Source organism: Dreissena polymorpha, chromosome 15 (assembly GCF_020536995.1).
Source record: "Dreissena polymorpha isolate Duluth1 chromosome 15, UMN_Dpol_1.0, whole genome shotgun sequence".
In the NCBI taxonomy this organism is placed as follows: Eukaryota; Metazoa; Mollusca; class Bivalvia; order Myida; family Dreissenidae; genus Dreissena; species Dreissena polymorpha.
This window is the reverse complement of record NC_068369.1, coordinates 25,427,093-25,443,520: the sequence shown is the minus strand read 5'-3', so window position 1 is coordinate 25,443,520 and position 16,428 is coordinate 25,427,093. Positions and strand designations below refer to the sequence as shown.

Here is a 16,428-nt window from a genome sequence, read left to right as displayed (position 1 = left end):
CACAAACTTGAGTAAGAAGTTGAATACATGCTATAAGGATCAGTGTAATGTAATTTCCCGAGTCTTAATGTTACTTGCAATGAAAAGTCGGAACACAATCAAGCCCAGGATAAAATACATATTAAGTGTAAAATTGTGCATATTAAATAATAAAATTTGATAAGCACAGTTTGTACAAAACAACGTTGGACATGACTACTCGCTGTGGGTGCCTGTTTAAGATGACAAAACAACAACAGTAAAAAGGTAAGAATTGTTAAAACAAACATCTTCAAACTCATGTAGAAATGCTGGAGCATTTCAATATATCACTTACAGTGAGGTCTACAACTACTGATATATCACTTACTGTGAGGCCTACAACTACTGATGTACCACTTACTGTGAGGCCTACAATCACTGATGTACCACTTACTGTGAGGCCTACAAGCACTGATATACCACTTACTGTGAGGCCTATAAGCACTGATGTACCACTTACTGTGAGGCCTACAAGCACTGATATATCACTTACTGTGAGGCATACAATCACTGATATACCACTTACTGTGAGGCCTACAAACACTCATGTATCACTTATTGTGAGGTCTACAACTAGTGATATATCACTTACTGTGAGGCCTACAAGCACTGATATATCACTTATTGTGAGGTCTACAACTAGTGATATATCACTTACTGTGAGGCCTACAAGCACTGATATATCACTTATTGTGAGGTCTACAACTAGTGATATATCACTTACTGTGAGGCCTACAAACACTCATATATCACTTATTGTGAGGTCTACAACTAGTGATATATCACTTACTGTGAGGCCTACAAGCACTGATATATCACTTATTGTGAGGACTACAACTAGTGATATACCACTTACTATGAGGCCTACAAGCACTGATATATCACTTATTGTGAGGTCTACAACTAGTGATATACCACTTACTATGAGGCCTACAAGCACTGATATATCACTTATTGTGAGGTCTACAACTAGTGATATATCACTTACTGTGAGGCCTACAAGCACTGATATATCACTTATTGTGAGGTCTACAACTACTGATATATCACTTACTGTGAGGCCTACAAGCACTGGCATATAGCTTACTTTGGAGCTGCAAGGATGTTGTTCTTCACAGTATTATGGACCTGGACAGTAACATTCTCATCCAGTGTCATCACAAGTGATAGAAACTTGATTCCCTGAAAATTGTCAAACCAAAATGCCAACAAATCTAAACAAGAGCACCACCTTGCGGGTGCAGACCCCTCATCTATTTTTCTTTTTAAAGGTGTAGGGACCTATCTCAATTTCAATGACAAAGGATGGAGGGGTGGAGTTGAGAGGGGTGTATAGTGTCGGGTGTGGTCAATTATTACATTATCTTCCAAAAATGCAAAAAAATGCACACAAAAAATAAAAATAACAATTGGGGGGGGGGGGGGGATTCTTGGGTGGGATGGTTGGATGGTATTTCAACAAGAGCACCGCCTTGCGGGTGCAGACCGCTCATCTATTTTCTTTTAAAGGTGAAGGGACTCTCATTTTCAATCACAAAGGAGGGAGGGGTGGAGTGAAGAGGGGTGTATAGTGTGGGGTTGTGGACATTTATTACATTATCTTCCAAAGAAGCGAAAAAAAGGGGGGGGGGGATGGGGGGGGGGGGGGATTTTTTGGGTGCGATGGTTGGATGGTATTTCAAACATAACCGTTTTAAAAAAAAATTGGGGGGGGGGGGGGGGGTAATAGTGTGAGGGTTGTGGTGGTAATTTGTGAGATGATCTTAAAAAAAAAAAAAAAAAAATAAATTGGGGGTGGGGGTGGTGGGGGGTGGGGGGGGGTATAGTGTGAGGGTGTGGTGGTCATTTGTGAGATGATCTAAAAAAAAAAAAAATAATAGGGGGGGGAGGGGGGGAGAGGGGGAGGGCAACGGGGGATGGTTTGGGTGGAGTCTATTGTGGTATGTCAGGTAAGAGTAGTTTTGTCAAAGTATCAATCAAATTTAATCATAAATAAAGAAGTTATGGCAATTTTAGCAAAATTTAATAATTTGACCTTGAGAGTCAAGGTCATTCAAAGGTCAAGGTAAAATTCAACTTGCCAGGTACAGTAACCTCATGATAGCATGAAAGTATTTGAAGTTTGAAAGCAATAGCCTTGATACTTAAGAGGTAAAGTGGATCGAAACACAAAATTTAACCATATATTCAAAGTTACTAAGTCAAAAAAGGGCCATAATTCCATAACAATGACAACCAGAGTTATGCAACTTGTCCTTTTACTGTACCCTTATGATAGTTTGAGAGTGTTCCAAGTATGAAAGCAATATGTATGATACTTTAGGGGTAAAGTGGACCAAAACACAAATCTTAACCAAATTTTAAATTTTCTAAGTATAAAGGGCCCATAATTCCGTCCAAATGCCAGTCAGAGTTACATAACTTTGCCTACACGGTCCCCTTATGATAGTTAATAAGTGTTGCAAGTATGAAAGCAATAGCTTTGATACTGTAGGAATAAAGTGGACCTAAACAAAAAACTTAACCAAATTTTCAATTTTCTAAGTATAAAAAGGGCACATAATTCTGTCAAAATGCCAGTCAGAGTTACATTACTTTGCCTGCACAGTCCCCTTATGATAATTAGTAAGTGTTGCAAGTATGAAAGCAATAGCTTTGATGCTTAAGGAATAAAATGGACCTAAACACAAAACTTCTCAATTTTCTAAGTATAAAAAGGGCACATAATTACGTCAAAATGCCAGTCAGAGTTACATAACTATGCATGCACAGTCCCCTTACGATAGTTAGTAAGTGTTGCAAGTATGAAAGCAATAGTTTTGATACTTAAGGAATAAAATGGACCTAAACACAAAACTTAACCAAAATTTTCAATTTTCCAAGTATAAAAAGGGCACATATTTCTGTCAAAATGCAAGCCAGAATTATCTAACTTTGCCTGCCCATTCCCCTCATGATAGTTAGTAAGTGTACCAAGTTTGAATGCAATAGCATTGATTCTTTATGAGAAAAGTGTACCTTAACGCAAAACCTAACCGGACGCTGACGCCAAGGTGATGACAATAGCTCATTTTTTTTTTTCAAAAAATAGATGAGCTAAAAAAGATAAACACTGTTATTGATGATAATGTGCACAAGAATATTGTAAACACTAACATTCACCCTTTTTTGGAAATGTACAGGAAGTTGGTAAATTGGAACTATTCGGACTTTAGCGGAAAGCTAAAACAAATTTTTTGTTTCCAAATTTAGGCTCAGTAATGACAATTGCAAATCAGGACCAAACATGTGTGAATCATGTGTTCACTATCAGCGCATCGGGTAGTGCACATAACTGTTAAGTCCACCTTCCTTTCATCGGGAAGTGCACATAACTGTTAAGTCCACCTTCCTTCTATGTAATAGATTGAAAAGGCAAAGCTATGTACATGCTATTACACGATTGGTTTAGCATGTTGTTGCTAGACAAAGGAAGCCAATTTTGACGGTGAGAATGTGTTGTTTTGTGGCTTCTTGTCATTGTAAGGATGCAGCTTTCCTTTCAAGATGTCAAACTGACAATAAATAGGCGATCATGTTTGTCTCTTAAAGGTCAACAGATTTTCCATTTTGAACCACAAGTGGTCAAAGGTCACTTACTTCAAGTGGTGGCATGCACAAGATTGAATGTACTAAAAAATAATTTTCTACACAAATATTTTTTTACCCATTCACATAATTGGGAAAATGTAGCGTAATATTTATAAAACTGTTTCCAATGCCTACCTCATCATGCAGCATATAGAGTGAGGAGATGTAGCATCTCAGCCTACCTCATCATGCAGCATATAGAGTGAGGAGATGTAGCAATGCCTACCTCATCATGCAGCATATAGAGTGAGGAGATGTAGCATGCCTACCTCATCATGCAGCATAAAGAGTGAGGAGATGTAGCATGCCTACCTCATCATGCAGCATATAGAGTGAGGAGATGTAGCATCTCAGTGCCTACCTCATCATGCAGCATATAGAGTGAGGAGATGTAGCATCTCAGCCTACCTCATCATGCAGCATAAAGAGTGAGGAGATGTAGCATGCCTACCTCATCATGCAGCATATAGAGTGAGGAGATGTAGCATGCCTACCTCATCATGCAGCATAAAGAGTGAGGAGATGTAGCATGCCTACCTCATCATGCAGCATATAGAGTGAGGAGATGTAGCAATACCTACCTCATCATGCAGCATATAGAGTGAGGAGATGTAGCAATACCTACCTCATCATGCAGCATATAGAGTGAGGAGATTTAGCATGCCTACCTCATCATGCAGCATATAGAGTGAGGAGATGTAGCATCTCAGTGCCTACCTCATCATGCAGCATATAGAGTGAGGAGATGTAGCAATACCTACCTCATCATGCAGCATATAGAGTGAGGAGATGTAGCATCTAATGCCTACCTCATCATGCAGCATATAGAGTGAGGAGATGTAGCATGCCTACCTCATCATGCAGCATATAGAGTGAGGAGATGTAGCATGCCTACCTCATCATGCAGCATATAGAGTGAGGAGATGTAGCATCTCAGTGCCTACCTCATCATGCAGCATATAGAGTGAGGAGATGTAGCATCTCAGCCTACCTCATCATGCAGCATATAGAGTGAGGAGATGTAGCAATACCTACCTCATCATGCAGCATATAGAGTGAGGAGATGTAGCATGCCTACCTCATCATGCAGCATATAGAGTGAGGAGATGTAGCAATACCTACCTCATCATGCAGCATATAGAGTGAGGAGATGTAGCATGCCTACCTCATCATGCAGCATATAGAGTGAGGAGATGTAGCATGCCTACCTCATCATGCAGCATATAGAGTGAGGAGATTTAGCATGCCTACCTCATCATGCAGCATATAGAGTGAGGAGATGTAGCATCTCAGTGCCTACCTCATCATGCAGCATATAGAGTGAGGAGATGTAGCAATACCTACCTCATCATGCAGCATATAGAGTGAGGAGATGTAGCATCTAATGCCTACCTCATCATGCAGCATATAGAGTGAGGAGATGTAGCATGCCTACCTCATCATGCAGCATATAGAGTGAGGAGATGTAGCATGCCTACCTCATCATGCAGAATATAGAGTGAGGAGATGTAGCATCTCAGTGCCTACCTCATCATGCAGCATATAGAGTGAGGAGATGTAGCATCTCAGCCTACCTCATCATGCAGCATATAGAGTGAGGAGATGTAGCAATACCTACCTCATCATGCAGCATATAGAGTGAGGAGATGTAGCATGCCTACCTCATCATGCAGCATATAGAGTGAGGAGATGTAGCAATACCTACCTCATCATGCAGCATATAGAGTGAGGAGATGTAGCATGCCTACCTCATCATGCAGCATATAGAGTGAGGAGATGTAGCAATACCTACCTCATCATGCAGCATATAGAGTGAGGAGATGTAGCATGCCTACCTCATCATGCAGCATATAGAGTGAGGAGATGTAGCAATACCTACCTCATCATGCAGCATATAGAGTGAGGAGATGTAGCATGCCTACCTCATCATGCAGCATATAGAGTGAGGAGATGTAGCATGCCTACCTCATCATGCAGCATATAGAGTGAGGAGATGTAGCATGCCTACCTCATCATGCAGCATATAGAGTGAGGAGATGTAACATCTCAGCAGCATTGTCAAGAAGTCTGCACTCTCCTCCTTGCTGAAGTCAATGAGCTGCAGGGCTTCGTGAAGCGACCATACTCGGCGCAGGTCCATCAACTGATACAGGAGAGGGGAGAAATAAAGGGAGATTTTAATACATTATTTAAATAATATTTTCAGAGGTTGGCCTAGGGTCAAATTTTAGGGAGAAGTCATTTTTCTCTTGACTGGTATTTAAGGAGAAGTGAGCAGAAATAAAAGAGAAGTCATGTTTTTTGGTTATGTCTTATCTATCTTGTAATAAGTTGCATTATTTTACCATTTGAAATCACTGAATACAAAAAGTAAATTAAGAATGAATCTCTTTCATTTATTTTAATTGTTCATTGAATTAACAATCAAGTAAAAAGAAAACAACTAAATAGACAACTTACTTAAAGCATTCAAGTGTGCATGAAAGTGCGTATATTGTTTACATCCACAAACCAAACACACCACAAACAATATTTTGGGGAAATTGTATATTTTAAATGAATAATAAATTTAAAAAATCTAAAAAACAAACATGTTTACTACTTTATCTCATATTTCCAGATGAAACAACAATAAAACCAGTAAGGTTAAAACAAGTTAAATAAACCAGTCTTTGACGTATTTAAAACCGGGAGACGGAAAACTACAACGGGCGAGGCATGGTCAGGGGTGATAACCCCAAAAAAGGGTTAGGGTAAGGGTTAGTGTCAGGGGTCGGGTTAGGGTTGGGTTTAGGCTAACCCAAACCCTAACCCGACCCCTAACACTAACCCAAACCCTAACCATAACCCCCCCCCCCCCTTGCGCAATACCATACCATGCCTCGCCCGTTGTAGTTTTCCGTCTCCCATTTAAAACCTAGTCCATAAAAATCTGCAAGCCTATATCCACACCTGTCAATGATGTTGGTCAACATCAAAAAACTTTGATGTGAATGCCCAGTGGGGGCCAGTTTCTAGAGAGTTGCAGCTGTAAGCTTGTAACACATCAACAGGTGGCAATGTCAAAAATAATTAATCAATACTACATCACCGGGTGCATACATGACCTGTTCGATAGAGCATTAATGAATTGGCTTCTTAGAGGAAAGAATGTATGAAACGGTACAGTTCACAGCATTGAAATGAGAGGTGTGAAGAAATAGATGTTTGCTGGAATTTTAAATTGGGGCCAAATGGATTTCTCCTAGCTCATAAAATAAAGCGACATTAGCCGACTTTCTGCGAATTCTCGTCAGAGTCGCCCTCTTGGCTGACCCCTGATTTTTAAATAACTAGCGATTCGGGTTATTTACATTAAAGTACCCTGATCTCATATGAATAACAAGTGCACCGCATAACAGGTGCCAACGCTCGGCTGCAGGTGCATTTTTGAATAAATGAAAGATTATCACAATTTTTGTCAGAATTTTTGTTTATTTTTTAGGTAACAGTGACCTTGACCTTTGACCAAGTGATCCAAAAATGGAAGTGGCGTTTAGAACTCATCAAGGTGCATCTACATATGAAGTTTCAAAGTTGTAGGTGGAAGCACTTTGAATTTTAGAACAAAATGTCAAAGTTTTAGCACAATGCCGACAGACGGCGGACAACACGACACCGTCACACGACGAGATGGCTATGACAATACCTCGGAAAACAGCGGAGCTAAAAATGAGCCACACTAAGTCACTCTGCTAAAACGGGCTTAATACATGGGAAAAAGTGGCGTCACAGATAAGCTTGTGCAGTTAGCACAGGATAATCTGTGATAACACTTTACGTTTTCTGGTATTTTTTGTTTAAAGGAATGATTTTCTTGGCAAAAATCATATTTAAGCAGAAGGGGTTCTACCTGATAAGCTTGTGTGGACTGCACAGGCTTTTCTGGGACGACACTATACACATATGCATTAAAGCCTGTTTTCCCACAACAATGCTCATTTTTAAGTTTTTCTACAGTGGGTCTTATTTAATTATTATTAGGAATAAGACACCAAACCTGGGATGGATATCATTTTGGTGATTTTCTCATCCAAATGGTCTATTTAATGTAATTGATGTATTTATGTATTATTCAGTCATTATAGTAAATATAATAAAAACTTTTCCATGAAATTCTTTATATATACCTATAGACACAGTTTCAATTTTTTAGGATTCATAAAAAATCTAATTTAACAGCCAGTTTTAAAATCAAATCAATTTAAATTATGCATTTGTAAATGCGATTGTCTATTTTACAATATGTCAAAAGAAATTCATACAACACTTAAAACTGCATATAATGCATCACTGAGAAAACACAGTTTATTCCAACTTCACATAGCAGTGCTCTCACAAGTGGGCGTGGTTTAAGCTCCAGGGTCCTCTGTATGATGTACACGTAACTCTGCATGATGACCCTGTCCCGGCTGGGCAGCTGCTTCTTCCACCATGTCTCAAACGACCCAGCAATGCTGTTCCAGACCCGGTCAGTAGTGGATGGTAACCGTGGCAACAGTTCTGGAAAACCAACAGTTCAACAGTCCTTAACAAATTAGATAGGTATTTTGAACTGTACATCGTCCCTTAAAAAATCAAATTTAAATAAGATCTTCCTTACTAGATGCAAGTTTTAATGGCTTCATTTCCAATTCTAAGGTCCTGATGTGCAGCAAACAGCAAAAAACTTAAACAGACTTCAACTAACTTGCAGGCTATTCCGGTTTATGTTGTTTGAATATAGCCATTTTCACTTGGCTTTTGATTGGGAAAGGGTCAAATTATTTCAAAATTTAACTGAATTCAGCGTCAAGGTAACACTAGAGCTTGTCAAGGTAATTCCATATTCTTAAGGTGCAAAATGGCATCACTAATTGTTTTTTAAACAAAAGAGGATACTTTTTGTGCAATCTTCATATGGCCAGAGTTTTTTCTCAACAATTTGGATATCAAACCCGTACTGGCCAAATTAGGAAAATGTGCTTATTTGCAGACAAATTGAGAATGTTAGCACATTCTTTAAAAGAAGCCAAAGGGGTGTCAAACCAATAATTATAATTAATATATTGTTGAAACAACCCGTTTCATCGTTTGTTGTACTTTTATTAAGGTCTGAAAGAGCATGCTTTAATAATCAATTGAGCTGTGTTTTTGTAAAAATGGGCTAAATGCATATGCAAAAAGTGTATTCCCAGACAAGCCTGTTTGGTCTGCAAAGGCAAATCAGGAATGACACAGGAATTTCCGTGATAAAGTCTCTTCTCGACAAAACTCAAGTCAAGGCACAAAATGTTATTCCTGATTAGCCTGCGCTCACTGCACAGGCTTAACTGGGACGACACATTATGCAAATACATTAACCCTTTCAGTGCGGGAACCGAATTTTGAAGGCCTTTGCAAACAGTTTGGATCCTGATGAGACGCCACAGAACGTGGCGTCTCATCAGGATCCAAACTGTTTGCTATTCTGATAGTATTCTTTGAAAAAAATCGAAGAAAATGCTTATTTTAGAAATTCAGCAGACGACATTTTAGCAGAAGACAAATTACCCAGCATGCAAAGGGTTAAGCCCCCTTTTCCCCAGATCTTGGCTCAAATAAGTGACTCACCTTGCACGGCAATTGCAGCAGACACCATCTGCTGTGGCACATATACGTCTTCCTTAGGTGCGATACAGGCAGCTATCATAGAGGCTACACATTGAAGCATCTCGGGCAGTCTGGGGTAGGCAGACTCAATGTCCATCTCATCTCCATCATTGCAGTCATTATTCAGCTCATCCTGTGTGTGCATTTAAAGAATTTTGAAGACATTAGTTATATGATTGTATCCATTAATTGGTCAAATTGAGGTAAATACCCAAATGTTAGCAATTTTTAGAGTCTATGTTCTAAAAAGTTTCTTAAAAAAAAATCATTGTGTGCATTTAAAGAATTTTGAAGACATTAGTTATATGATTGTATCCATTAATTGATCAAATTGAGGTAAATACCCAAATGTTAGCAATTTTTAGAGTCTATGTTCTAAAAAGTTTCTTAAAAAAAATCTTCAAAGACTGATAGTAATTATAAATGGGAGTGGGTAATAAAATTCTGACAAGAGGCGATTTATAGGGCTCCAACAATGTCAAAATGTTCTGAAGCAAAAATGTCTCTAATCACATCAGTATTCTTACATTTTGGATATTGAATGGCATTTTATGAAAAAAAGAAACCAGTTAAGTCAAAGTTATTTATATGTAGCTAGAGCTGCAACGATTCACCAACAGCTGGATTCCATTCCATTTCGATTTCAGACATTCCGATACCGATTTTTTAGATATAGATTCATCTTTAAACCTAGTTTTATCATATATTCACTCTTTTGCCTCAAAATAAACATTTCTGTTCAAAAGTGACGCATACCTAGATATCTTAGGCATTTGCCAAGTTGTGTGTTTGTTTGATATAGTTTGGTTGGTTCAACAGTGTTTTAAAAACTGTTGAAAGTGTGTTAAATTAACATTTGTAAGCAATATTTTGCAAGAAACTGCCAATTGTCTTACAAACAATGTCAATATTTCAATAAAACACATAAAAAGGAATAGTAAATAAGGTCTCAATTTTAATGTAAACAAGAGATGTGTTTGTCAGAAACACAATGCCCCCTATTGCCCCACTTTGAAATTATTATTTTTTTCTTTTTACCTTTGACCTTGAAGGATGACCTTAACCTTCCACCACTCAAAATGTGCAGCTTCATGAGAACGCCGCTTTGAATTATTAATTTTTTTACCTTTGACCTTTAAGGATGACCTTAAAGGATGACCTTGACCTTGAACTTCCACCACTCAAAATGTGCTGCTTCATGAAAACACCGCTTTGAAATAATAATTATTTGACCTTTGACCTTGAAGGATGAACTTGACATTGAACTTCCACCACTCAAAATGTGCAGCTTCATGAGAATGCCGCTTTGAAATTTTTATTTTTTTTACCTTGGCCTTGAACTTCCACCACTCAAAATGTGCAGCTTCATGAGATACACATGCATGCCAAATATCAAGTTGCTATCTTCAATATTGAAAAAAAAATTATGGCCAATGTTAAAGATTTCGGACGGACAGACGCCATATATTTGACATTTGACCTTGAAGGATTACCTTGACCTTCACCTTTCACCACTCAAAATGTTCAGCTCCATGAGATACACATGCATGCCAAATATCAGTTGCTATCTTCAATAGTGAAATAGTTATGGCCAATGTTTAAGTTTTTTGGACGGATGGACAGACGGACGTAAACACATACACACATACTGACATACACACAAACTGACATACTGACTGACGGACAGTTCAACTGCTATATGCCACCCTACCGGGGGCATAAAAATCTTCTGACTAGAAGATTGTGTTGAATACACAATAATATCAAATTAAATAAATAATCATAAGAACATCTGGAATCAGTGGAGTGATAGTACTATCACTATTATACTTATATCCAAAACCGCTACAAGCATGTCTACCATTTAGCCGTGACAGCATCACCTGTTACCTGTAGGACAAAGCACATTCTCTAATAAACTTAACAAATTCCCAACAGAAACAGAACTACTTTTCTGGCTGGCAACTTGAGTAGTTGCACTTGTGCTACATGTACCTCTTAGTCTTGCTAAATCAACGTTATGTTTGTATCCGTGAAGCATAGTTTACACTTTGCTTTATCGGGAGGGCTACCATCCCGAAACCCAAAATACTGCCACACTTTTGATTTTAGCTTCTTAGGCGCATCTAATAATTTCAATTTGTCGGCCACAACTTGTTCAGCCATTTTGACGCTTTTTAAGAAAGTAGACCGTAACGCGCTTATTGATTGGATGACTAAAGTAATAAGCAGCCAATCGTGCGCGTCGTAATTACAGGTAAAGATAAAACCTACACCTTTCCGTATCAAATAGTCAGAATACAGCGAGCTTTACGTATCTATGTATATATATGTCTATATGTTAAAGAATCGAATCAAATTTGGTAGGTTTGGTATCGTAATCAAATCGACGCATTTCAAACCGATTTTCGATGCATCGGATCGAATCGTTGCAGCTCTATTTGTAGCCATTAGCTAATTAGCAGCATTGCAGATTAAGCTGTGAGTTGTGCATTTGTCTCACCTGTTTGTCACTCAGTTCTGTCAGCCAGGCATGTAATCGCTCCCAGACATGATCCAGCTGCTTCCTGCTACATGAGGAGAGTGTCTCCTGCAGGCAACATGACCCCTCATCCTGACACTGCAGACAATATTAGTATTTGTAATTAACCTAAAATAAGGATTATCTAGTTCATTTAGTAGATAGCTTTATTACAAATAAACAGAAGAAATGTTTAAACTTGGCTAAAATACTTGATTTGTAAAAATTACCGTAATTACTCTATGTTTTCGGACACTCTTAGTTTTCGGACACTCCCTTTTTAAGCAAAAATAATTATTTTTCGTGACTCTTAATTTTCGGACACAGGAGTTTTCGTCCATAATTAATGTCTCTTAGTTTTCGGACAGTATATTTTACAGCGCTATTTTACCAAATTTCGGTCCTGGTTTCGATATCTAATGACACTTCGATCATGGGGTTTTACAACCAGATTAACATCATAAAACATGGCAGGTGCATGCCTGAGGGCAACGGACCATAACATATGCGTTATTGGGTAAATAACCTTGTAAACCGGAATTAAACAATGGTTTTGCCCGATAGCATAAGCTTTATGACAATTACCAGGGGTAGTGCCAATTAACAGTTCCATTATCTACCGCAATGGTACAACCCCATCTCAGTAATATAACTGTGACAAATACTGAACGCTTTGAAGTGTGATGCACCCTATTGCAAGTTTCACGAACAATGGAAGGTGTTAGGCAACAAATATCGGAAATGAACAAACAAAGAATTCATAGTTTACTTTTGTATTGCATTAATTTCAGGTTCATACTAGCGTGTATCGGTACATCACATGCTCATCTTTGAACACTTTGGTCAAAGTACAACCTTGTAGTAACTCAACCTTGTAGTAACTTTCTGTCACATAAATGAAGCATTTAAAATAATTTAAAATGCAGTGCAAACATATATAACTGTAATTTATACTTTGCGGCATGGTATTTTACAAGCGCGTGCTATTACCGGTAGTTGTTGATACAATTGACGCTATTTTCGGACACTTCAATTTTCTACTCTAAATTTTCGGACACCTGTATTTTGTGAATATTTTTCGTATCTAAGTTTTCGAACACAAAAATAAATAATTATTTTTACGTGTCCGAAAACATAGAGTAATTACCGTAACTTAGATTTTTCATATTTTTTACACTTCTTTGACTGGCCTTATTCACGCTCTGGGAAAATGGGGCTTAATGAATGTGCTTAAAGTGTTGTCCCAGAGTAGCCTGCACATTCTCCTTCTTGTGATTTTTTGTTTACACAAAAGAAGTATTTTCTAAATAAAAATCCAGTCTGTGTGGAAAGTTTTGTCCCAGATTTGCCTCTGAAGTCCGCACACATATCAGGGACAAAACTTTCTGCACATGCATTAAGCCAGGTTTTCCCGGATCAAGGCCCCAAGAATGTTAATGACATAGAATGATAGAGCAATAATAACTGAATAAAACTGTCCTATATAAAAACTTTTGTCAAAGAAGTAAAAAATGGTTAATTTCCAATGATGGTAAAAAAGTTGTTTTTAAAATGATTTCAATATGACACCAGTTTGGAAATTCTGACACTTACCTTAGAAATAAAGTTAACAAACTCTTTGGATTGGTCACCATCAACAACTTGCAGAAGCTGGTCTCGTTTGGTCATGATCTATAAAAGAACATAGTCATAATTGGAAATTTCAGAAATGCTTCAAGTGTTTCCCACCCAACTAGAGATGTACTGGTATGAAACCCAGGTAATTCTCGCGTGTATCGGTGCTATACAATGAGCACGTAAAAGAACGTAAAGAGCTAGGGTATAGCACCCAGATTCCTTGTATCCCAATACTGTCTCTTCTGATTGCTGTCTCTTCACATAACCAAAGGACCCCATTGGAAATAAGTGCTTGCACTTTCATGGGTTATCCTTGACCGCAAGGTCAAAATAAATAAATACAAATAAATACATACATACAACTGCGGACGGATGTAGACTCTAGACTCACAGAGCCTTTGATAATATTTGCTATGACTGGTCAGGGGTTTTTCAGCACTGTCTGCACCTTTGGAAAAGAGTGGCACTCCCAAAGAAACGGACCCGATCCCAAACCGAAATTATAAAAAAAATCCCAATTTCCTTGTCTTATAAAATATGTGACTAACCAGTGTTTGTTTTGTTAAAAAATATATGCTATAAGGTTTTGACTGCACAGTTCTTATCTCAGAGAGTAACTGTAACTGAAAAACAAAACTGCAGTACTTGAATAAACGTTGAACATGCCCAATATTGCATCTGTTTATATAAAGAAGACAAAATAACAAATAAAAACAAATTTATTTGTTAAACCACTGAACTATTTAAGCATGATAAATTCACAATTTTTTACCATATGAGCCATTTCATCGAAGCAAAAATTCCCAAAATGGCCAATTTTGTTGATAAAAAATTCCCAATTTGGTCAGACTCCTTTTCCCAAAAAAGGCAGAAAAAACCCTTCTGGTAATAAAGTTGAGAGTTGAATTATTGCAACTTCACTCTAGACTACAGTAAAAATTGTCCGATGCTGAGAGCTTTAGCTTCCCTTATTCTGCCCGTTATTGAATGATCAATATTAAAAAGTAACCATCTTTTGATATGAAATTAATACCCATACAGTCATGGATGTATGTGTAGTGATTTATGGTCACTTCCAACAGCCTTGCTGTTGGGCTAGCTCATTAGCAACGTAATAAGTGTCTGACTACCACTCTGGTGGTTGCGGGTTCAATCCCCTGTTTGAGCTCAGGATTTTGCACTTTAGTGGCGACGTAGTCTTATTTTTAAGACGCGCAAAGAATTTAGAGATACTTTTTATATGGGCTAAATTCTTTGGAACGTCTTATCGGTAAAGAACCTTTTTTGTGGTGGGCACCAGAAAGTTTAAAATTATCATCAATTTGCGTAAAATTGCAAAATAACATTACCAACTCATTCAGTTTTAGTTCAGAAGTCCATTTTTACCTCAAATATCGTCAAATTGAAGTTAAAAAGGCATACATTCTTCAGTTAAACTTCTGCTTAAATTGCAACAATATCACTGATCTCTTGCCATATTATGAAACAGATTTAAATATCAACCCTTCAGAAGAATGCATTTCGGTGTAACGTGTACACGTAATATTATTTATCATGAGCTTTTAACACCGACTTTTACCTTACTAGATCTAGTATGCTCATCTTTGTCAATTTAATAAGCATATGTTCAAAACAGATATGGTGCAGTTTCTATTCACTCTTCTAAGTTTCAGCAACTTTTTATGCATGTCTTTTTTGCACCTCTCTGTCTGTGTTGTTTTATGTACTTACATTTTACGTTACATAGGACGGTATACTGTACGATATGTATCAATAATATTTATGTACAGTACAAAAATAAAAGATGTAATTTATTTCAGAACTTATTGTCACTTGAGAAAAAAAACATTGCTTAATTAATCCAGAAAATTATAATAACATCGGTTTACTATGTAAAGCTCTGCACCATAAAAGACGAACGCAAACTGAATTTTACGTTGTTTATTCTTCCACATTTAAACCAGATGCTTTACATCGAGGCCGCGTTATTGATTTATATCTACACAGCAAGCAAATCGAGAGATATTGAAAAATTGAATAGTGGTTGGATTTAAATTGCTCAGGCGTGCAAAATTCAAAGTGTCATTTCATAATTTTTAGATTTTACGGAAAATTTTCGAGAAATGAATTATCTACACAGGTATGTAAATTTTATTGCAATCCGTTGATATTAAGTGTCTGATATCGTGGTTGAATGTTGCGCACAAAATCCTTGCGCAACAATATAGACAAAGAAGGAAAAATGTCCAACATTATTCGAATGGTTCAGCCGTTGTACGCTCCAAATATTACGAGTTATGGAGGTTTCGGTAAATTACAAGTTCGGTAAATTGGATTTATATAGTAAATGCTGTGGAGGTTTCGGTAAATTGGTATAAATAGGGATTATCGCACCTTTAGTCGATAAGCGTGTACATTAATTGAGTTGTTTGGCACTAATTAAATTATCTGATTAAAATATAAGGATGTTATCAATTTAGAGATGCTTGCAAGTGTTAATATTAAATATCCAGGCTTACAACCTATTAATATTCTAATCAAGGGAGGCAATTTATATATTAAAAGTGTATCTTTAGGTCATGATTTTTTTGTTTTTAATATATGTTTTTATACAATTAGTTGGAAAAACCTTAATTAAAGTGTATCAGATAAAAATAATAATTATTTTATCCAATATATTTGTTTCTTATATGAACAAAATGTTCACTTCTTTTTCCTACAAGCATGTTAGCTCATAAGGTAGTTGTGAAGACCTGTAAATAAACTCTGACATTAACACACACCTTTTAATACAAAAGTTTACATTGACATGCCTTAATAATTTGTTAAATATTGAGAGTAGGGTATGTTATCAAGTTGATTTTTCTAAAAATAATCTAAATATGTATATTTAGATTGTGAACATGCTTTAACACTGGTGGCCGATTTTTTACGTACACGACCAGTAACTTTCAAACTGTGAAAATCCA

At 37.2% G+C, this 16,428-nt stretch overlaps 1 protein-coding gene across 39 annotated transcripts in view; it reads right to left on the bottom strand.

The window, feature by feature from the left end:
• The window catches only part of LOC127859851 (condensin-2 complex subunit G2-like), a 104,020-nt gene that overhangs the window by 82,101 nt on the left and 5,491 nt on the right, over nt 1-16,428 (bottom strand). Inside the window, exons 2-7 of one of the 39 annotated variants that reach the window (XM_052397387.1) lie at nt 13,436-13,513; nt 11,825-11,941; nt 9,283-9,454; nt 8,030-8,193; nt 5,660-5,794; nt 1,109-1,203 (exon numbers count right to left, since the gene is read on the bottom strand). In XM_052397387.1, coding sequence (XP_052253347.1) covers nt 1,109-1,203; nt 5,660-5,794; nt 8,030-8,193; nt 9,283-9,454; nt 11,825-11,941; nt 13,436-13,510 — 758 coding nt within the window. In that variant the 5' untranslated portion in view covers nt 13,511-13,513. The other 38 variants (XM_052397396.1, XM_052397398.1, XM_052397399.1 and 35 more) reach the window with 38 other exon arrangements.